We start from the raw sequence: 22,064 nt of genomic DNA, 5'->3' as shown, positions 1-22,064 counted from the left end.
GTCCTGTGTGCCCCCAGTTTACTGTGTGCATGTTAGTACTTGTTTGTTCATGTACGTCCTTGCCTGTTAAATATTTATAATAAAGCAATTTTATATTTTTTCACAATTCTGGGCTCTGTGATTGTTGTTTGGCCTCGACTCCTTCCCCCATCCAGCCTATATAACTGTGAGAGAAACTCCCACAAGAGAAAAATGTGAAACTAGGATCAGGCTGCAAACTACATACTATGGGTGCTGAAAATGAATGAAGGAATGTAGATTGCAGGCTGCACCTTAGCACTATTTTATTAACTAAATGGTAACCACTTACAAATGGAAAAGTCATTTCTTCCGCCTTCTCAAGGGATACAAGCCATCCCAGGTATACGGTAGCCTACTGAGTACATGTGCATGATTGGCCTGTGCTGAGCGTGCATGTACTGTATGTGTGCTGGATGCTATTGACAGTGCATGACCGCATTGACCACACCTCATTCTGCAGTAATTAGCTCAGGTAACAATGCTTCCACTCATTATGGGCAATGATTACATCTCTTAACGGTGCGGAACACAAGTGCAGTAATCCCATCAACAACACATCTTGTAAGAATATTATCCTGGATGATCTCCTTGTAAACGGTTGAGTTATAATCATCTGATTGTAACACAATGAGCACAGTACCTACCCGACAGGTCTTACGGGCTGAGAAGATCTATACAGCAGATCTTGTGTGTTGGACAGATCTTCTCCTCCTGGCCTTTTTTTTCTCTCATAGTTGGGTCCTGTTGATAGGTTTATCCTCTCATACACCTTCATGTTTGACCAGCTGCTATAGTGTAACATGGCGTGTGTCGGTAGACGTGGGCAAGGTACTCATCTTCAGCAACCCGGCACTGGCTGAATGTGTGCTGTGACGGCGCTATGCGCATGCAGGTTGGATGTAACCAATGTTGCTGGTGTGCCAGGACCAGATGTTGGACAGTTCAATGACGGGGCCGCCATAAAGAAGCGATAGTGAGTATACAATCTTATGAACATTTTCTTTACAACTCAAAGCATTTTCCATACAGTATCCATCCTTCGTTTCTCTATTGTTCTCATTTCCTCGTTACCCTCTCTACTTGTCCTCTGTCTCCACTGTTTCTCATGACTCCACTATAACACAGCTCAGCACTACAGTCCTGTTTAGCTAGAATCCTTTAGTCGCCCCGCGGTTCCGCATCTTCTCTCCCATTAATGTGCCAATATGGCCGGACTTAGCTTCAAGTTCTTTGACTGTCTGGAACTCCCGGCCCGGGACAATTTATTCATCTCACATACTCAGCCCTGTTATAAACGTTGGACCTTTCTGCTAGGCGTCCACTTCCAGGGCCTGTCTCCGGTAGATCACTCTGTCTCTTAGTCATTTCTACTTCAGCTCTCGCTAACTCTTTACTTCGGTCTCCTCTCACTTTAGAGACATCCCAAAAACACAGCACAGCTCACAAAAGACCTTAGGTCTTCTTTCTATGCACTCCAGGCCCTATTTGATTCTGATAGATTCACTTTCCCATTAAACTAGCCCCTCCCACTGTGGGCTAGTCCCAAACTTTAACCCCCATTATCCCTACTGTCAAACTACGCACACTTTCAATATTACTAAAGGTACCTTCACACTAAACGATATCGCTAGCGATCCGTGACGTTGCAGCGTCCTGGATAGCGATATCGTTTAGTTTGACACGCAGCAGCGATCAGGATCCTGCTGTGATATCGCTGGTCGTTGAACAAAGTTCAGAACTTTATTTGGTCGTCAGATCGCCGTGTATCGTTGTGTTTGACACCAAAAGCAACGATACCAGCGATGTTTTACACTGGTAACCAGGGTAAACATCGGGTTACTAAGCGCAGGGCCGCGCTTAGTAACCCGATGTTTACCCTGGTTACCAGTGTAAAATGTAAAAATAACAAACAGTACATACTCACCTTCGCATCCCCCGGCGTCCGCTTCCCACACTGACTGAGCGCCGTAAAGTGAAAGTACAGCACAGCACAGCGGTGACGTCACCGCTGTGCCCTGCTACTGCCGGCGCTCACACAGTGCAGGAAGCGGACGCCGGGGGACGCAAATGTAAGTATGTAGTGTTTGGTTTTTTTACATTTTACGCTGGTAACCAGGGTAAACATCGGGTTACTAAGCGCGGCCCTGCGCTTAGCAACCCGATGTTTACCTTGGTTACCCGGGGACCTCGGCATCGTTGGTCGCTGGAGAGCTGTCTGTGTGACAGCTCTCCAGCGACCAAACAGCGACGCTGCAGCGATCGGCATTGTTGTCGCTATCGCTGCAGCGTCGCTTAATGTGAAGGTACCTTAACACCTTTAACACACAATCACATTTCACATTACACCACATAACATTATACTTGTTTCTTGCTCCCACCATCTACTAACCTCCCTAAACCTGACGTTTCCCTCTCTGTGGGTGGCACCATAATAACACCCCGGCAGCAGGCACGCTGTCTGGGTGTTGTTTGACTCCGATCTCTCCTTCACCTCCCACATACAATCTCTTGCCCGCTCGTGCCGCTTACACCTAAGGAACATCTCTAGAATCCGCCCTTTTCTCACCATGGAAACAACAAAAACTCTCACTGTCGCCCTAATCCACTCCCGCCTGGACTACTGTAACGCTCTATTAATTGGCCTCTCCCTTACTCGACTTTCCCCTCTCCAGTCTATCCTTAATGCGGCAGCCAGGGTCGTCCATCTGGCTAATCGTTACTCGGACGCGTCCGCTCTTCGCCAGTCATTACACTGGCTGCCCATTCATTACAGGATACAATTCAAAGTACTTGTTCTCACCCACAAAGCTCTCCACAGTGCGGCACCCCCTTACATCTCCTCCCTCATTTCTGTCTATCGGCCTAACAGACCGCTGCGCTCTGCAAACGACTTTCGACTAACCTCTGCACTAATCCATACCTCCCACTCCTGACTCCAAGACTTCTCCCGTGCTGCGCCAATCCTCTGGAATGCTCTACCCCAAGATATTAGGACCATCCACAACTTGCATAGTTTTAGGCGCTCGCTCAAAACACATTTTTCCAGAGCGGCCTAGCCTATAGTGTGTGTAGCCCATTCACTATCTCCATCTTCCCCCCACCCCCTGAAGATGGCTGGACCATCATTGTAAATACATCATTGTAAATACACACCTGTACTTTGTATCCCCCACCTCATTGTAGATTGTAAGCTCTCACGAGCAGGGGCGGCTTATTGTGCTTTATTACTGTATTGTTAACGTTGTTACTTATGACTGTTGTGTTTGAAACTGTTAAACTGTAAAGCGCTGCGGAATATATTGGCGCTATATAAATAAAGATTATTATTATCATTTCTTCAAGGGGGAACATGGGCAATATATCCGTCTCCTTACAATATCACCCGACTCTCCAATATATTGGAGTGCTCGCTCGGCCGAGTGCCACTGTGCTTCCTATGAGACAGACGCTGTTAGACTCCTTTGGCTGCATTTTATTTTTGGATTTGGCAGTCTGAAATCAGTCACAGAATCCTTATTCTGCCAAATAAAAAAAAATAAAAAACAGAAATGATCAAATAAAGTAAAAGTAAATATAAGCGAAACGGACAAAATTCAAATTCAACTATTCGAGTGTATTTTCCTGGGAAATTTGACTAGTGGAGATTCTCCGTAAATTCATTGTCCCTTATTATGCTACCACAGCGCATAATAAATGTAAAAAATATCAGAACATTTCTTATACTCACCTCTCCCATCTTCAGATTAACTCCACTTGTGCTGAAATTACCGGGACTCTCAAATGAATGTTTTCAAAATAGGAAATCATGTCACTGTCATTTGTAATTGAATATTGGGACGCCCTTTTCTGAAAAATCCGTACTTGTAAAAATTTGAATTTGGCAAGTAATGGGTTAAATGGGTCAGTGATCTTATTATGAATGTTCTTTAGTCAATTATTGGCTCTTGTAAATGGCTGTTAAGGAGGAGGAAATGTGGTCAACCCATAGAAAGAAGCCACCTTATTCTCCTGGTAAGGGTTCTCTATATTAATGCATGCATATTTTTGGTATATTCAAACTCACAGAAAAAGTATGGGTCCCATGTGATTTGGAATAAAATCGTATTTACCCATAAATAACCGGATAGTAAGTGCATACTCCCAATACACAATAGAAACAATAAGAAAAATGGAGTTCCATACACTTAATAAAATTAACAATATGTTTTTATTACAAATTAGATTATACAAAATGTCACAAAAAATGAAGCACAAACAAAGGATATAAAAACCCCTAGTGAGAAACAAGGCATAAAAACTAGTAATAGCCATCACCATGGTATTGATATAGAACACTGTAAGCTTCAAAAACATGCAGCATACATGGTGTTAATAAGGCATTAAATATCAATATTAACCTTGGTATTAGCAAATATATCCCTCTAATAATGCATTTCCCTGAGGCTGTCGCAGTGACTATGTGCCTCCACACAGGGAAAAGAGGAATGCGGTGTATCTAATAGCCATAAAGCTTACCCATGGTGAGCGTGACAAGATGCCGAGGGACCGAATCCACCCCCTGACGAACGTTTCGCGTAGGCTTTATCAAAAGGGAATATTTTTGGCCACATCCCTCTTTCACAGTCTTTTCCCTCCATTTTGAAAGACAGTCTTCTCTAGTGAGGTGCTGGAGGTTTCCAGACAACACTAGGCTACAGGAGGTGGATATCGCAAAGAGAATTAGACCAAATCCACTTTAGTGCATGGGTCTTCACTCTATCTAGGTGCAATTGTAATCCATAAAGAGATTTGTAGATTACGGGGAAAGGAACCCAATGTCAGTGAACAAGCATGCAGAGCTTCATTTTCACAAAAGCATTACTAATAATCCAATTGATGCCCCCAGGAAGAAGCCAGTGGCTAAACGCACGTCGGGGTGAAGAGACGGCTTTCCAGACCTTTTCAGGTATATCTCGTAGCTCTTTTAGTTACGGGCATTGATTAAACATTAATGGTCTCATTTAATCCCCCTTTACTGATGATCATTTTCTTGTTTTTGGGGTTACTGCTTAGAAACTTGTAGCACTTGCTCCACTGCTATGCTATTTGCGCAATGTTAGCCATTGATGCACTGGTCATTTATACTTACTAGGACTCGGCTTTACTATTAAGGCACCATAGCAATATATTGGTTTCAGGGCATAAAAGAACAAGGCACTTTTCTCTTTTTTACATTTGCAACCTGATTATTATTGTTGTTACGATTTAGCTAAACTGCGTCTCATGATAATCCCTTTTATTCCGTGGTGACACTTTCGGTATTATTTATGTCCTATCTCTGATATATTTATATTCATATTTTTGCTATTTATTTTTGATCTGGGCTGTCCTCTATCTGAGGCATTCTGCTGTTTTACATTCATTCAATTCGTTTTTTAGTATTTAAATGGATCTCTTCTTTTCCCCATGTATATTTTTTCATGGGGTTTGTGGTTATTATAATAATCCAATGTAACAGAATTTTCTTCATACAGAACTCTAAGATTAATCTCCTCCTGAATTAATATTGCAACTCACACCGATCCATCTATTGAAGACCGTCACCTTTTTTTCCTAAAGGACTGGGAACTAGAACTGTGTTCCTCACAGCATCTTGGGGCTCCACCGCGCTGCTGCACAATTGCAGCTGACAGTAGTTGGGTGTCAATGAAAGGTGGTCAGAGTGACTTAACAGTGTGACCGGTGCAACCTGGTAACTTGTGTATAGGCCAGTGGTGTAGTGCTAATAACGGCAGAACAAACTGCCTTTTAGTTAAGGAGCCTGATGTCAAATGGCACTGCACCCCCACCCCCTCCCCCGAATCTCAATTTCAACAGTATGTGCATTCTCAGAAGGTGAAAGGGAGGATGACTGTGGGTCCATCATATTGTGTGTGTGTGTGGGGGGGGGTTCTAACCTCTAGGCATCATACTGTGAGGAGTACTGTGTGGGAAATCACTATGTGGGGGGAATGTACAGTGGGGCATCAAACTGTGTGGGGAACTATGGAGGCAGAATGCTGCCGGGGGGTTCACTGCGGAGTGCATACGGTGGCTGGTCACTATGGGGGGCATCATACTGTGAGGGGCAGGGCTGGGGCAACGTTATCTAGGGGGCATTGTGACAGTATGAAGATGTGTGTGGGGAACATCAGGGGCTGTGGTGTGCATCATACTGGGTGCAGGAACTATGGCAGCATCATAATGCGCTGGGGGCATCATACTGTGTGGTTGCAGTGTGGAAACTTCATACCGTGTTAGGGCCACTATGGGGACATCAGGTAATATTGGTGACATATTGTGTTGTGAGGGTTACTTTGGGGACAAAGTGTGCTGGAGAATTCACTGAGGGCTATAGATAATGTGTGTGGAGGAAGCATTTTTGGCAGCTTCATACACTTTGGGGGCCATGAAAGGGGTATGATAGTGGGTAAAATCGCTAAGGGCCTTCAAAATAAGCACAATTGTTGTGTATGTGACTGCCCCTATGTATCATGACCCCACCTACTTTATTGATTATTTTTTTTGGGGGGATGGGTGTGTAGGTACCCAATTAGGATTTTTTGCTATGGGACCCCATGATTTCTATGTATGATTTCTATGTATAGGTTTCTCCAGTTGAGTCATTCTGGATAGTTCCAAGTGGTGGACTAAAATGGATGATACCTGTAAATCTATAGGCATGAGTCTCTTCATAAGACAACCCCCTTTAAAGACCAAAGCAGAATAATTCCCCCCCCAAAAAAAAAAAATAATAATAATTTTATTATATTTTCTTTAATGTCCCCTCACCCTAATAATGTAGTTGAGTTACAATATTCATGTAACTCTAACTTTGGCCCCCTGAGTAGCTCTTATCTAAGTATCGTCTGTTAGTATTTTTGGGATGGTATCTGCTTTCTGTCGGTGAGCAATGACAAGGTTAGAAAAAGTTTATGACATTCCTAATAAGGTTCTCGTTAGGATGATGTACATTTGCAGCCGTACAAATTGGGATTACCAGAAATAGCCCCTGTGCGTCAGTCCGATAGGACGACTGATACTTAACTAGTCCCCAGGTGGAGGTTAGAAGCCTTGCCGGCAGATAAGACTTTGCTTTCCTCATTGTTGGTGTAGTCCATATCATCGGAAAAAGGACTGAAAGTAGAGAGATCAGAGAAGAACCAGATGAAGAGATCTGCAGAAGAAGACAAACCAAAAGACCAAGGTGAGACCACTGATCAGTAACTCCAGGGAACAATTTACAGAACACACACATTTAAAAAAAATTGATTATATTTGTAATTTTCTTCCAGTAGCATCAACATTGACAGCATGACCGAAAGATGAGGATTGAAGACTTCCGCTATTATTTTAGGAATTTGCTTATTGTGCCATTCTACATGACGTATAATATGGACAATTACATCTTAAATCTGCAATAAAAAAGCACAGCTCGGTGCGCCCATGCTCTCAATAGGGAAAAGGAGTAATCCATTACCAGATCAACAGTTTTTGGGGATTTGAGTGAGAAATAGGAGGGTACGGCCAACACTCATGCAATTTGTTTGACCATCTTGGGTCAGTGGCCTTGTTGAGTTTCTTCTGCCAATCTTTGTCAATCTCAAGAATGATCAGTATTCCAGTGTAATGTGTACGGGGGTCTCTTAATTCTTCCCCAACAGATAATGTTAAGGATGATAAGGATCCGGCATGACCAATCTCGGACTGTGGAACCTTTTGTTCTTGCTGAGATATGCCATAGGAGTCGGATAGCAGCTCTCTCATAGAGAACACATTCTCCTGTGTATGGAGGGGTCCAGAGAGATAGCTGCCAGCAGAACTATCAGCCGAACCATCGTTGAGCCAACAGTTGTGCATTGTGTACAAGGCCTCGTAAGTAGAGACAAGCGGGCTTCCTCAGAAAATGTTCGCCAATCTCAAAAACTGGCACAAACGTTGCACATTCGTATTCGGATTCCTGAGCATTTTCTGCAAAATTCGGCAAATGATCGAGTTTCCACTAAGGCTGTGATCTTACTGGCAGTTCTGATCATGTAAGATCGTTATCATTGGTCAGAACACAGCACAGACACACTGTCAGATGTCTGTGTGACCCCACAGCTATAACTGTGACCGGCAGTACTGTAAATCATTACCGCCGGTCATAGAGCTACAGTTCCCACGCTGTTAAATAGCAGAGTGGGCCCGCAGCTGTGATCTGAGGTAAAAAAATGTTTTTACCTCCGGTCACTGGCGTCTGCTGAAGGGGACTACTACTCCCATCAGCCAACGCCTGCTGCCGCTAATAACAGCAAGGGCATGCGGTGGCTTATGGCAGTATTCACCAGCCATCGCCTGCACTCAAAATAAATACGGTAAGTTTAAAAAAAACAAACACTTGGGTTCCTCTGTATTTTTGATATCCAACCAGGCAAAACTAACCAACCCTCAGCTGTCAGTTTTAGCAGGGTTGATTATCAAGAATAGAAAGAAATATTTAACTAGAATAAATAATTTAAACAAAACAGCATGTTGTCCCCCCTATTGTCGACAACCAGACAAGCTAAAGCAACATCCATGGTAAGGGGACATGGATATTGGCCCCAAGTCTAAAAATAGCAGCCCACAGCCGCCCAAAAAAGACATCTATTACATGCGCCAATTCTGGCGCTTTGCCTGGCTATTCCCACTTGCCCTGTAGCGGTGGCAAGTGGGGTTCATATTTGCGCGGTTGATGTCACCTTTGTATTGTCCGGTGACATCAAGCCACGGATTACTAATGGAGAAGCGTCTATAAGATACCTATCCATTACTAATCCTATAGTTGTATGGTAAATAAACATACAGCCAGTATAAAGACCTTTATTTGAAATAAAGCAAAACACACCATTTTTATTTAAAAACAACAAACACAGTTGTACTCGCCTAACACAATTCCACCCAAGCCCTCGTCTTATGTAATAAATAGAAAATGAAAAAAAAAACAACCATATTCTTCACATGCTCATTGTTCTGTCCCGTGTAATCTATGTCTTCTGGGGATAAATAATTTTTAACCTGGATGGTGCAAAGATGCGACTGGGGAATGAGCTGCTGTGAGCGCAGCATCAGTGACTGGTGGTGACGTCATCAAGATTACCGCTGGTCACTGAGGCTACATTCCCAGCCGGGCCACTGAACCCCTATGACCTCTGGCGAAATCCTCGCTATAACAGTGAGAAGTCTCACGGTGCAGAGGAGAGTTCACCGCAATTCACTTTTTACCCCAATCACAGGTGAAGGCTCACGCCGAGCAAAGGCAGTGTTTGCTGCACTGTCATACATATGACAGTGGGACAAACACTGGATGTTCAAGTGACTGGAGTCCGGGTTCAGGTACTGTTCTGGTAACTGAATCAAACCTTTTTTCAACTGACTGCCTATCCCGAACATCCAGGGGTTTGCTTATCTCTACTCATAAGCCCCCACACACCTTAGACCAGTGTTCCCCAAGTTCGGTCCTCAAGAGCCACCAACAGGTCATGTTTTCAGGATTTCCTTAGTATTACCCAGGTGAGAATTCCATCATCTAGAAAGGCAACAATTCCATCACCTGGGCCAAACTAAGGAAATCCTGAAAACACGACCTGTTGGTGGCTCTTGAGAACTGGAGTTGGGGAACACTGCCTTAGACTAATGTTGGCTGAATTCACCGATATTAATGGGTTTGGCCAACAGTCCAGTGTGTATGGCACATGATTGTCGGTGAAGTTAAGGTTTCGGTATGTCTGATTTCATACTGCTAATCCTTTTTGTCCTCCTTAAGATAAGCCGCCATTAGACATGTCTGGAATCGGCTCTCATAAAGAACACAGTAGCGTTCATCAGAGCAAGTGCTCTTTTGTATGGCTGAGACCACCGAGATAGCTTCTTCCAACAGCCGTATACCCACCTCTGACCTCATACTGAGCTCATAGCCAGGATCCAGATGAGAAGTGCATACAAAGTTTTGGTCATGCCTTCTCCCTGATTAGAAGTCTAAATGGAATGGCGTCAATCACTTACCTACTGGGATTTGATTACACAGAAGATCGGTCTGATAAGTAAAGTGTATGTCAACATTGCTGTGTTGTAGCTGGGTGTTACCTGCCGTGATAGACCGCTTATCTTCTGATCGCTCACAGGGTTTAGTTAAACCTTTATCTGCCCAGTAGGTGTGAAGCTGATAGTAAGCCCAGGTCCTGGTTCTGTGAAAACAATCTAAATTTAGGAATTAGACATCATGACTATCTACATAAAATAAGGCCTTTAGTAGTAAAGGAGAGCAGATTGGCGTTGTGCTAATCGGATTGAAAAAAATTATCATGACTATGGCCATTGTCCGAGTTTGTCCATTGATTAATGTTCCAGTCAGATAGAAGTCTCAATGATGAATCATCATGGTGTACAAACTAAAACAAGAAGAATTGGGTAGTTGAAATCCAACTGGTCGATCCTTATCTCCCCAGACATAAAGAGTTGGGTTACCAATGCCAAACAGTATTTGGTTGGCCAGTCCTACCAAAATAAGTGAATCCAGCTAATGCGTATTTATTGCGTATGGCCATATTTAAAGTTGCTCATACACATTGGATAACAATATACATTATACTGTATATTTACTCATACACAACCCAAAAATTATCCCAATACACATCGGTTAGAAATTACCCATAGGTATTCACTAAAAATCTTCCATTGATAAAAAAAAAAAAATATCCACTTACACTGGATACAAGTTGCGCTTACAACTTCTACACTTTAGAAAAAGGTTAGTCATGGCCATTTCATTTGGCTCATTTTCAATTTTAATTTTTAGATTTCTCTGTAATCATTAGGGGAAAAGTCATTGACGTGTAAATCCACCAAAAAAATTCCTAAAAAAAAAAAAAAAATATGGAGGTTTATTAAAAATCCATGAAAATCCAATCCAACCCTTAATGAAACGGAAATTTCTTGAAACACGTTTTAATGGATTTTCAATGAACTTCAATTTTTTTTAAAGGATCTTTTTTGTTGGATTCTATTAGGATACCTGCCATACTCAATGGTTCTCCATGTAAAGAAGGACTTCCTTACCCTGGGTGAGCTGACGACTTTTTCTTTTTTTAAAGTTATCCGCGCTCCCAAAGGTTTTAAAAGGTGGGTGTAAACCGATGCAAACCGGACTTATGAATTGTAACTTTGTAAAAAGTTGCAAAAAACTTTGTAAAAAGTTGCCTGTTCTGCCCGTCGATGATCACCGATCACTCCTGCCATTACTTCTCCCGTTTCCACTGACGTTCCTTCAACAGAGCAGCTTCTTCTCTTCAGCTCTGCTATGTGGGCAGGAAGTCTCTTCCAATGTGATGTTGACTCACTGCCAACTCCCTGCTGTCTAACTGCGGGGAGCCAGCAGTCAATCAGCATTGATACCTCTTCCACAGAGCAGAGTGGAAAAGAAGACTTAACTCTGTTGATGCCAGTGGAAATGAAGCAGGAGAATCACCACCTGAGATGGCAGATATAGTCTTTGGGCAGAACAGACAGTTAATTAGCAATTTTACCGGTCTGTGAGTTATTACCCCCACGGAGAAAATTAACCAAAGTCTTGAGCAACCCCTTCAAATTTACACCAAACATTTCAAAAAATCATTTAAACACTTTGGTAGAGAAAAAGGCAACACAGGCACAAGGATGAGTGACTTCAAAAATTCCTCTTATGGTAAATTTACCCCAGAATGTTTATAGCCCCCTTATTTTCTGAATGTATTCAAGCATCCTTAGACACATTAACCCCTTCATGGCCCGGGGTATTTTAGTTTTTTCTTTTTCGTTTTTCGCTCCCCTCCTTCCCAGAGCCATAACTTTTTTATTTTTCCGTCAATTTTTTTCTAGCTACGCCATTTAGCGATCAGGTTAATCCTTTTTTTATTGATAGATCGGGCGATTCTGATCTCGGCGATACCAAATATGTGTAGGTTTGATTTTTTTATATTGTTTTATTTTGATTGGGGCGAAAGGGGGGGTGATTTAAACTTATTTTTTTTATTTTTTTTAAACTTTTTTTTTTTTACTTTTGCCATGCTTCAATAGCCTCCATAGGAGGCTAGGAGCTGGAACAACTAGATCGCCTCTGCTACATAGGAGCGATCATCAGATCGCTCCTATGGAGTAGAATTGTTGCATTGCTATGAGCACCATCCACAGCGTTACTTTTTATGTTTATGTTTTGCATTTCTTTATGATGAGACTTGTGAGCCTTATTTTTTTTTTGTATTGTTTGTATCGCCCTACAGAACTTGGAATGTTTGTTTGTTCTTTAAATTTGAAAATTTAAATAAAGAATGGAAAAAAAAAAAAAAAATTAAAATCACCGCTCAAAAAAAACAAACAACATACACATTTGGTATTGCCATGTTCAGAATATATTAACAAGAATTAATCCGAACGGTAAACGAAGTAATGACAAAAAAAAACATCAAAATGCCAGAATTATATTTTTTTGGGTCACCACAACATTGCAATAATGGCCGATCAAAAGATTGTATCTTCACCAAAATGGTATCAATAAAAATGCCAGCTCAGTACACAAAAAACAATCTCACTCCCGGCCCCAGATCACGAAAAAGATGCTACAGGTCTCGGAAAATGGCGATTTTTTTTTTTTTTAAACAAACATTGGAATTTTTTCACCACCTAAATAAAAAAGAACCTAGACAATGTTTGGCGTCTATGAACTTGTAATGACCTGGAGAATCATTGTGGCTGGTCAGTTTTAGCATTTAGTGACCAATGTAAAAAAAAAAAAAAAAAAAAACAGTTCTGGAATTTCCCTTTTTTTTTTTGCAGTTTCACCACACTTTGAATTTTTCCTCGTTTTTCCAGCACACTATATGGCAAAACGTCGTTCAAAAATGCAACTCGTCCCGAAAAAAAACACCAAGCCCTCCCATGGCCATATAGAAGGATAATTAAAAAGGTTATGGCTTTGGGAAGAAGAGGAGCGAAAATCGGAAAAACCCAAGGTGGTGAAGGGGTTAAAACAATTCTATGGGACCCCCAATGTATCTGCAAATTTCATACGAGATCCAGGATAAAAAAAGGAAAAAATAAAAAAAATAAGTCACTGCATATAAAATCCAATGGATAACTAAGCTACTGCAATGTCCTGCACATGGGTTAAGCAACATAGCTAACCAGGAGAACTATACAACATTTCTAATTGGAGGTATTTCATAATATAATTCTTATTATTACACCTACTACACGTTGGGATAAGAATTTGAAGATGGGAATCTCCCTTTAGCAACATAGCTAATCAAAAGAACTATACTACATTTCTAATTGGAGGTATTTTTTTAATATTATTTCACCTACCAAGTATTGGGATAGGATCTTGGAGATGGGAAAAGCCCTTTAAAGTATGACTTTCATACAGCAAAAAAAATAAAAATATAAGAAGATAATGATCCTCACCATCAAGGGTCCAGGCGTATATATATATATAGAATTGTCACTTTTTAGGTATATATTATAATTTGTTTAATGTACTGTATGTGAAATGCACGGCAGAATATAAAGTCGTAATTTGGTATAAGCTGAAATAAAAAATTAAAATGCCCAAAAAAAAGCACAAAAAAAAAAAATCATGAGGATAAATAAAGAGCGAGATGGGAGATAGAATTAGAGGCTGGTAACAGAGCCGTTTTGTGAAACCCCCTAGAAGCTCGGAGGTTAATAAACCACTTTCTTATCTATTTTAATGTTATCAAATTCCAAAGGAAAGAGCTCAGGGCTGGGAGTTTGCTTTCTCAACTTCCATATGTTGCAGCTCAGGAGCAGGCAGACCCCAGCACCCTGCGAATATTTGTCCCCGCAGCCCAAGGTAATGTGTTCTTTTGTGTTTTCTTTAGCCTAAATGAAAATTATTTCAAGGTTGTTTTTTTGCAAAAAAAAAAATTATGTTTTTGGCAGCCATTTTAATGATGACGGGTTGGGTTCATTTATATTTCTTAGAATAAAACTTAATGTAATAGTAACAATAAAAAATAATACAAATCCAAAAGAAAAAAATAACATAAGTAAAACATTGCTAGAGCTGGTTAAGAATTTTCTTCCAACATCATAAAAAAAATGATAAATAAAAGCAAAAAAATAAATAAATTGCATAATCCAAATTTCATAACCATATGTGTTTGCCTATATCTAATAGATTTCCATGAATTATTATTATTATTTATGTGTTGAAAAGTATTTTTAATTGTGATCCTCCTAATACAAAAATAAAACAAAACTTAACTTCAAAAGATATTGATGCTATTTCTTTTAACAACGCAACAGAACACATGAAAATTATTTACAACATTGAAAATTAAATTAGATATCGTTTGGAAAAATTTATACGAATAGTCAAAAAATAATTTCATTTGTTAAAAGCATACTGTTTTTTAATGTAAAAATTAAATGTATAAAATAAGTTTAGGCATCATAGAATTATTTTTACATTAAATATTTTTCTAATTACAATTTTTAATTATTTTTTAGTGAAATTATATAAGAATTTATACAAACTGAAATGCAAAATTCAGGATAACATCCAATGTTCTAAACTCTGATTACTAATTTCTATTTTATCTATACTCCAGAAATAAAACTTTAAAAAATATATATATATTTAGATCCAATTTTCTGTTAGAAGAAAAGGCGAACTAAAGATCAGAAAATAAAATAAAAGAAGAAACACTCTAAAAATTATTTATCGTGGTTAGATTATAGGAAAATACAATAATAGGTTTAAAAAAAGTCAATTATTTCAGTGAAATTATTGTATGAATATATTATATTAGAATTTCATATTTATATTGTATCCTTATGCAATCATATATTCTAAATTGTTTAAAATGTTAAAGTGTAAAATATATAAAAAAAAGTTAGTAAAAAAATAAAGTTTAAATTTTTTGTTTTACTCTTATATTTTTAGCACTTTGGAAGTTAAAATATATATAACTAATTAATAATATAATATTAATAATTTTCAAATTTGTGGTGAAAGAAGTTATGATTTGCAAAATTAATTATTGAACGTTTTAACCAAAAGGCTCACAAATGTAATGCTATTGAGTACAAAATAAACAATTTTCGAGGGGGCATGAGATAACGTAGCTATCCGGACCTGTCAAGTTACTGTTGAGGAAAGTTCAGGTGTCCTTCACCTCTCCATGTATATTTGAGAATTGATGGCTTTTACCAGGGGAAGTTCCTAAATACTCGAGAAGAAAAAAAAAATGCTTTTTTTTGTTGAATGGAATACAATCGGTTAATGTTGGCTGCCGATGCGCATGATGAGCTGTGAGGTTATCGGAGATCTTCGATGATCGTTAGAAGTTTCGACCACCGGAAGATCTTTCATTTAGAAGATCTTTTCTTCGATGTGTACTTATCTGGACCTGATTATGCATTTACATAAAGCATACAGAAAAGAAAGTGAACCCAAATAGTTGTAAGAGACATCTTCACAGCCGAGAAATAGAATACTGTGCGGTGGGTATGATCTTTGAGTCCCGGTCCACACGTCTTCCAAGGGAGTAAATACCACAGAGGCAGGCAATCCGACTGCCCTTGAGGATAAAAAGCTCAACCAAGTTTGACGCTTTGGGGGCTAGAACCTGAGCAAGACCTCCCTCTATAGAGGAACTCTACTGTAACCCAAGAGGTAAAGCCTACCCTAAGAGTTTTGGAAAGGGCATGGGGTGCATGGATAAAATTTGACACCATGGTATGGAGCTATGAGGCTCTTCTCTCTAGTATGTCCACTGCTGATACCTCCTACAACTTGGCCTCTTGCATTGGTTTTGTAAATGCAGGTTGTGTACATAGGCCATAGACTTACTATTTCATGAGCAAATCCCGACCACCATCTTATCTTCTTAGACATCAGATGATATTGGCAACTTTTTACACTTTGGTGTACTCCGAAAGTCAAAGAGGCAATTAATCTTCTCGATAAAAATGCACTTTTTTTTTGTTGATATCGGGGATGACCAGAATGGGGGTGGGGTAGTGAACGGCCAAATTACTATTAAGGTAACGAGCCAAGATCATTTACAGATTTTGTACGCCAGTCATTAGCCGCCGACTGGGAAGCGTCCGACTTCTGCCCGAAAGATGGATTACTGCAGTACATTATTACAAATTACTACTATCACATGTGCAACAAAGTATTTCCTGGAGGAGACACTTCATATTAGCAGTGTTCCTACAAGAAACATAGGGAGATGTACAAAAATACTGCACTATAGGATCCAGAAAAGAAAACTGCAAAAAGAACCTTCGGTTTGAACATTTCCCTTCCCATGGGAGCTCTGCCCATTCCTGACAAATAAAAAGAAAAATGAAGATAAGTGAGTGGTATCTGTACGGAGGGAAGTTTATACTTTCTAAGGATTTGCGTCTGGTGGTGTCTGTGAGCCCTAAATTATTACAAATGCCTATTGACTTCTATCCTTTTTATGCATACGCCAATTACCAGGTACAAAACCTGGATGGGTCTTTAGTTGATACGGAATGTATGAGTTTGTTATACTTTTTGCACCCTACATAGAAAGCAAGCCACAAGACCCAAAAATGCAACGCTCGAACACTTTCTGCAACCGTCAGCAATAAGGAGTCCATGCAAAATTAGTTACTGTACCGGGAACCTAAATAATATTTCTCCCCTTCCTATAAAAACATATGCACTCCACTTAGACATTCATCCATGTTCTTTCAATGGGGATGGTGGAGTAAAGAGATTTCGGAGAACACAATCAGCTAGGTATCTTCAACAAGACTAAAAGCATTGGGATAGTTGACAACTGTCCTGGATTTCTTGGGAATATTGGGTCAAAAGGTGGTTTGGTTTATGTAAGCCCTACCCAAATGGGTATACTTGGGTGGCTATGGATGGGTCGGGTGTTGTTGATCCTGGAGGCAACTTAAAAAGGTGTGGCAAATATAGTCCAAAAAATATTGGCTATTATGAATTAGACGTTGACATTGAACACCAAAACTTCTTCATCTCCTACATCATCTGATGTCAAGGAGGACCCCACACACAAGATAACCGATCAGTCTCCCGATTGAAGGGCTTCACAATGCAACTGAGAGGACCACAATGGCAGTTCCACCTCACCCATAAGATTGGTCATTGTACCATATCTAAGGATATTCTTGACAACTTTGTCATTTTTGGAGATAGGCATGGGTCACATGGAGCCAATCCATACTTCCCTCTAGGCAACATCCCTTAAATGGACTTTTGATAGCTTTTAGTAAACTTTGGCAGCACACAAAGTTTGCCAACTCCTACAGGAGTCTTGGAGGTCTGCCCATCTTTTCAGGAGCCTCCTGGTTATTTCAGGAGATTGGTATTACTCTAGATGTGAAGCTTTTTCACCCTTCTGATAGCCGCTGAGACCTTTTTTGTTGCTATCTCAAAGGACATTATATAATTATTTCCAGCCCAGAGGATAAGCTTATTAGAAGGGGAACCAAATGAACATAATGGAATGCTGTCCAACCAATGTCTGGTTGTATAAAACATTGGACATTCAACAAGGTACGGACTGGGGCTGAAATTCAGCCCTGGCATTTAAAATCACATAGGCCCATGTTGTCCCTGTCCCCAAGCACCAGATGGGATATATTACCCTGGATGGAGGAAAGCAAGATTTACCACAAGACCAATATTTCTAATGATACCCGTGGCCTACTGGGGTAAGTGACAGAGTCAGCGACTTTGTGCTCCGTCACAACTCTTAACAGTATGGGTGTCACCAATTCCGTTAACAACATAGTAGACAAGGTGGCCCACGACCAGACAGGCCCTTCTGGCAATTGGCAGAATTGCCAGTCCAGCCCTGCATTCAACCATGAATGAAGATTGTTGGGTTAGTAGGACAAGTGAAATGTGAGCTGCTCTGTTTAAGACGAGGTATTTAGGGTACAGGGTTGATGAAAATTACATCCATGGCTTTATGTTAAACATCAGGACAGATTGTCCTCTCCAGACAGAAGCCTCATTCGTCAATACTTATTGTCCATGTCTTCGGTGGTGGAGCTTCACTTACACTGTCTCGTTTGTGACAAACCACTTAACATGACTAAAAACACAGCTTATACAAAACCTGACAACGTATTTCCCTAAAATCTAGCTTTGTCAGACAGAGATTATGACTTCTTATGGTAAAAGAAGTAGGGAGGAAGACCCACGATGAAAAATCATACACTAAGCAGCAGAGTAAAAGCTCCCAATCCATCACCGATCGCTTAACGACTGCTTCATCTCTGAAATCATTCATAATGGTTTTATGTGTAAATAAAAGCGTCACTGGCAGCCAGGATTTAGTACAATTACCCTCTGCATGTTTTATTTCTACTTAAAGTGTCTTAAAGCGGCTTATTGAAGAGTTAACAAGCAATAAGTCATGTCCTACAGCAGCAAATCCCTCCACCTAGGAGTCACCTAAACAGAGAGGTCATAAAGGCTGCAGTAAGCAGAAGTACGTAAAGCTGCAAAAATAAACATCTACACAAAACTCCTCCAACCATGTCTGTATGGAGCTTGGGGAACAGAAAAGGGTCTTCACCAAACTGATCCCACAAAGCTGGAAGCTTCAATTGTCCACAATGTCTTCTGCTGAAGAATTAAGATTTCCCATCACTGAAGCTGAGGGCCCAATGCTGACCCTGATAACAGCCCATAGAATTATCCTTCTCCATCATCTGACAGCGGGAACAACGTACTCAGGGGGTAACGTACTCCTGGAATCACAAAACCCAGACTCCTCCATCAGACGCAGATAGAGAAGTGCGATCCGTCACTGCACAGAACACATCTCCTTCAGAGTCCAGTGGTGGTGGCCTTACACCGCTCCATCCAACACTCCGCATCGTGCTTGGTGATGTACATGCAGCTGTTCATTCATGAAGCTCCCGGAGGGGGCGCAGTGTTTCTGCTGATACCAGAGGAGGTCTGGACTCTTCAGTTATGGGATCAGCAGAGCGTTGGTGACTTTCTGTCCTCTGCTCTTCAGCACTCGGCCCTCGCTCTTTAACATTACAGGATCTAAACTTAGTGGATGAGTTGCTGCGCTTCCTTCAACGTCTCATTAATGTCAATCACAGGTGATGGAGGAAGACGCAGGAGGAAGAAATGTCATGAACAGACTTGTTGCACTGGTGGCTCAAATTACAGAACCGCGCTAGTATCAGTGAGCTCTGCACCACAGGCCGTTCTGTCACATGATACTCAGGGCAGGCAGCATGGTGCGGAGACAGGTGTTATACACCAGGGTCGATGCCTGGATGTTACATTTAACATAAAAACAATTTTCAAAATTGGCAAAATTGAGTTTCATAGAACACTTTTTCACTTTTTTAACCCATAACATGAAAGTAAAGTTAAAAATATAACTTTAATTACAAAATCTTCAGTTTTACTCAAGTAAGTGAATACAAAAAAAACAGAATGCTGGAAGGAAAGTGATGCTCAAGTTATCTCTTCAGATCTCCCCATAGGAGAAGTCTGTAGTATACATCATATAGGAGACACAGAAATGGTGTGCATACATATAAAAAAGGAAACACTGAGACTGCTGAATATACATCACAAAGGAGATACCAAGGCTGACGTATATACATCACATAGAAGACACTAAGACTGCTGGGTACACATCACAGGACAGACACTGAGGCTGCTGTATATACATCACACAGGAGACACTGAAACTGCTGTGTATGCATCACAAGACAGACACCGAGGCTGCTGTATATACATCACATAGAAGACACTAAGACTGCTGGGTACACATCACAGGACAGACACTGAGGCTGCTGTATATACATCACACAGGAGACACTGAAACTGCTGTGTATGCATCACAAGACAGACACCGAGGCTGCTGTATATACATCACATAGGAGACTCAGACACTGCTGTATATACATCACATAGGAGACACAGACACTGCTGTATATAAATCACATAACAGAGCGAAACTGCTGTATACATTACATAGGTAACACTTCGACTCTGCAGAGTAGATCAGCGACTGCTGCACTCATTATAGGAGTGGGATGGAGGCACAGAGCACTCTATTTCTGCCCATACGCAAAGTCCTGAAGGTGTCACTGGCCAGCATCAGCACTTGATCCAGCATTGTGTGCACCATAGCATTCAACATAAAACGCTGCGTACAGGTTCAGTCTTAGAAAGAAATAAAGGATAGGAGGATATAAAAAACGGGGCAGCCCAAGTACTATGGCTTCGGGAATCTGCCCAATGACCAGAAGAAATGACAGCATTAGCTGTAAACGGCCAACAAGACAGAGGTTCCCAACACCTTTTACATACTACTGTATGACTCCAGTTGATTATTGCCTCTGCGCCTATTTTCTTGTCTAGTTTGGTGAATTTTCAGATTTTTTTTATTTGCAACAAATTCATTTTTTGGAAGGGAACGCCCTATACATGATTGTGCATGTATGGACGGACGCTGTACATGTATGTTAGGTGGAGGTATAAATCCTGGGAGGGAACGCTCTGTACATGATGTGAATGTATTGACGGAGACTGTACATGTATGTTACCTGGAGGTATATATTCCAGGAGAGAATGCTCTGTACATGATGTGTATGTATGGACGAACACTGTACATGTATGTTACATGGAGGTATATGTTCCAGGAGGGAACGCTCTGGACATGATGTGTATTGTGATGGTGTGATATGCTATGTGGGTATCATTTTTGTGTATATTTCTATTTTGATGATTATCATGGTGTTAGGGTACGACGGCACGATCCATGACGTTCCAGCGATATCCATACGATATCGCTGTGTCTGACACGCAGCGGCAATCAGGGACCCCGCTGAGAATCGTACGTCGTAGCAGATCGTATGGAACTTTCTTTTGTCGCTGGATCTCCCGCTGTCATCGTTGGATCGGTGTGTGTGACACCGATCCAACTATGCGTTCGCTTGTAACCAGGGTAAACATCGGGTTACTAAGCACAGGGCCGCGCTTAGTAACCCGATGTTTACCCTGGTTACCGTCGTAAATGTAAAAAAAAAACAGTACATACTCACATTCCGGTGTCCGTCAGGTCCCTTGCCGTCTGCTTCCCGCACTGACTGTGAGTGCCGGCCGGAATGCAGGGCACAGCGGTGACGTAACCTCTGTCCTCTGCTTTCACTTTACGTCCGGCAGTCAGTCAGTGGGGGAAGCAGACGGCAAGGGACCTGACGGACACCGGAATGTGAGTATGTACTGTTTGTTTTTTTACATTTACGATGGTAACCAGGGTAAACATCGGGTTACTAAGCGCGGCCCTGCACTTAGTAACCCGATGTTTACCCTGGTTATCCGGGGACTTCGGCATCGTTGATCGCTGGAGAGCTGTCTGTGTGACAGCTCCCCAGCGACCACACAACGACTTACCAACGATCACGGCCAGGTCGTATCGCTGGTCGTGATCGTTGGTAAATCGTTTTGTGTAACGGTACCCTTACTGTATCTTGTAGGATGAGTTATTATTTGCCATCTGATATTCTCCCCACAGTTCTGTATTGTTATCTCTCCACAGGGTCAGTGAACAATGTTGTTTGCTAATATGCTAATGACATGTTGACCTAGCTTGTTGAAACAATGAGCCCCTGAGACCTTCCACCTCCTGGCCAGTGAATGAGGGGGGAGACTTGTAAATATCAGGGAGGTGAGACACAGATCAGTCTTGTGTGGAGCCTTGGTGTGAAGAGCATATCAGAGAGAAAGAAGGGAATATGGACTGTTATTCTCTGTGCTGGATTGTTGGACTTTTATTCTGTAACTGAACTGCATTCGTGTTCTGGAATATTTAATCCTTTGTGTGATGGATCGTATATATGGACCTTTCGTGTTTTGCCTAAATAAAGGTCTTGGAATTGTTCACTATTCTCTTGCTCTGTTGATATGTGTGATATCGGAGAAGGAACCCGTGACAACTCCTCTCTGTGATACCCCCAGG

The 22,064-nt window shown here is 41.1% G+C and overlaps 2 protein-coding genes across 3 annotated transcripts in view; one reads left to right on the top strand and one right to left on the bottom strand.

Annotated features, from left to right (window-relative positions):
- Positions 1-6,896: 6,896 nt before the first annotated feature.
- On the bottom strand, positions 6,897-10,968 carry LOC143810227 (uncharacterized). Of its 2 annotated transcripts, XM_077293098.1 has the most exons (3): positions 10,767-10,968; positions 10,066-10,247; positions 6,897-7,216 (listed from the first exon to the last, which is right to left on the bottom strand). In XM_077293098.1, the coding sequence occupies exons 1-3, from the start codon at positions 10,823-10,825 to the stop codon at positions 7,083-7,085; spliced, it is 375 nt and encodes a 124-aa protein (XP_077149213.1). In that variant the 5' UTR covers positions 10,826-10,968; the 3' UTR covers positions 6,897-7,082. The 2 variants fall into 2 exon arrangements, 1 of the variants encoding a protein (XP_077149213.1); XR_013222710.1 differs by lacking the exon at positions 10,767-10,968 and having other exon boundaries at positions 7,139-7,216; positions 10,147-10,552.
- Positions 10,969-13,823: 2,855 nt separating this feature from the next.
- GATA4 (GATA binding protein 4) overlaps positions 13,824-22,064 on the top strand; it is a 122,961-nt gene continuing 114,720 nt past the window's right edge. The window contains exon 1 of the mRNA XM_077291705.1: positions 13,824-13,906. The gene's annotated coding sequence lies outside the window, so the exon portion shown is untranslated. The remainder of the gene's footprint in view (positions 13,907-22,064) is intronic.

Source organism: Ranitomeya variabilis, chromosome 2 (assembly GCF_051348905.1).
Source record: "Ranitomeya variabilis isolate aRanVar5 chromosome 2, aRanVar5.hap1, whole genome shotgun sequence".
Classification (NCBI taxonomy): Eukaryota; Metazoa; Chordata; class Amphibia; order Anura; family Dendrobatidae; genus Ranitomeya; species Ranitomeya variabilis.
Note: the sequence above shows the minus strand (reverse complement) of the source record. Positions and strands in the feature narration are given on the sequence as shown.

Bases quoted from the DNA above. Each gene is read 5' to 3' on its own strand.
- LOC143810227 (XM_077293098.1), bottom strand. From the start codon at position 10,825: ATGGCCATGACTAACCTTTTTCTAAAGTGTAGAAGTTGTAAGCGCAAC. The intron at 10,248-10,766 runs GTAAGTGGATAT...TTGTTTTCACAG, and splicing joins AAGCGCAACTTGTATCCAGT to AACCAGGACCTGGGCTTACT. The intron at 7,217-10,065 runs GTAAGTGATTGA...CTTCTTCTGCAG, and splicing joins GTGTAATCAAATCCCAGTAG to ATCTCTTCATCTGGTTCTTC.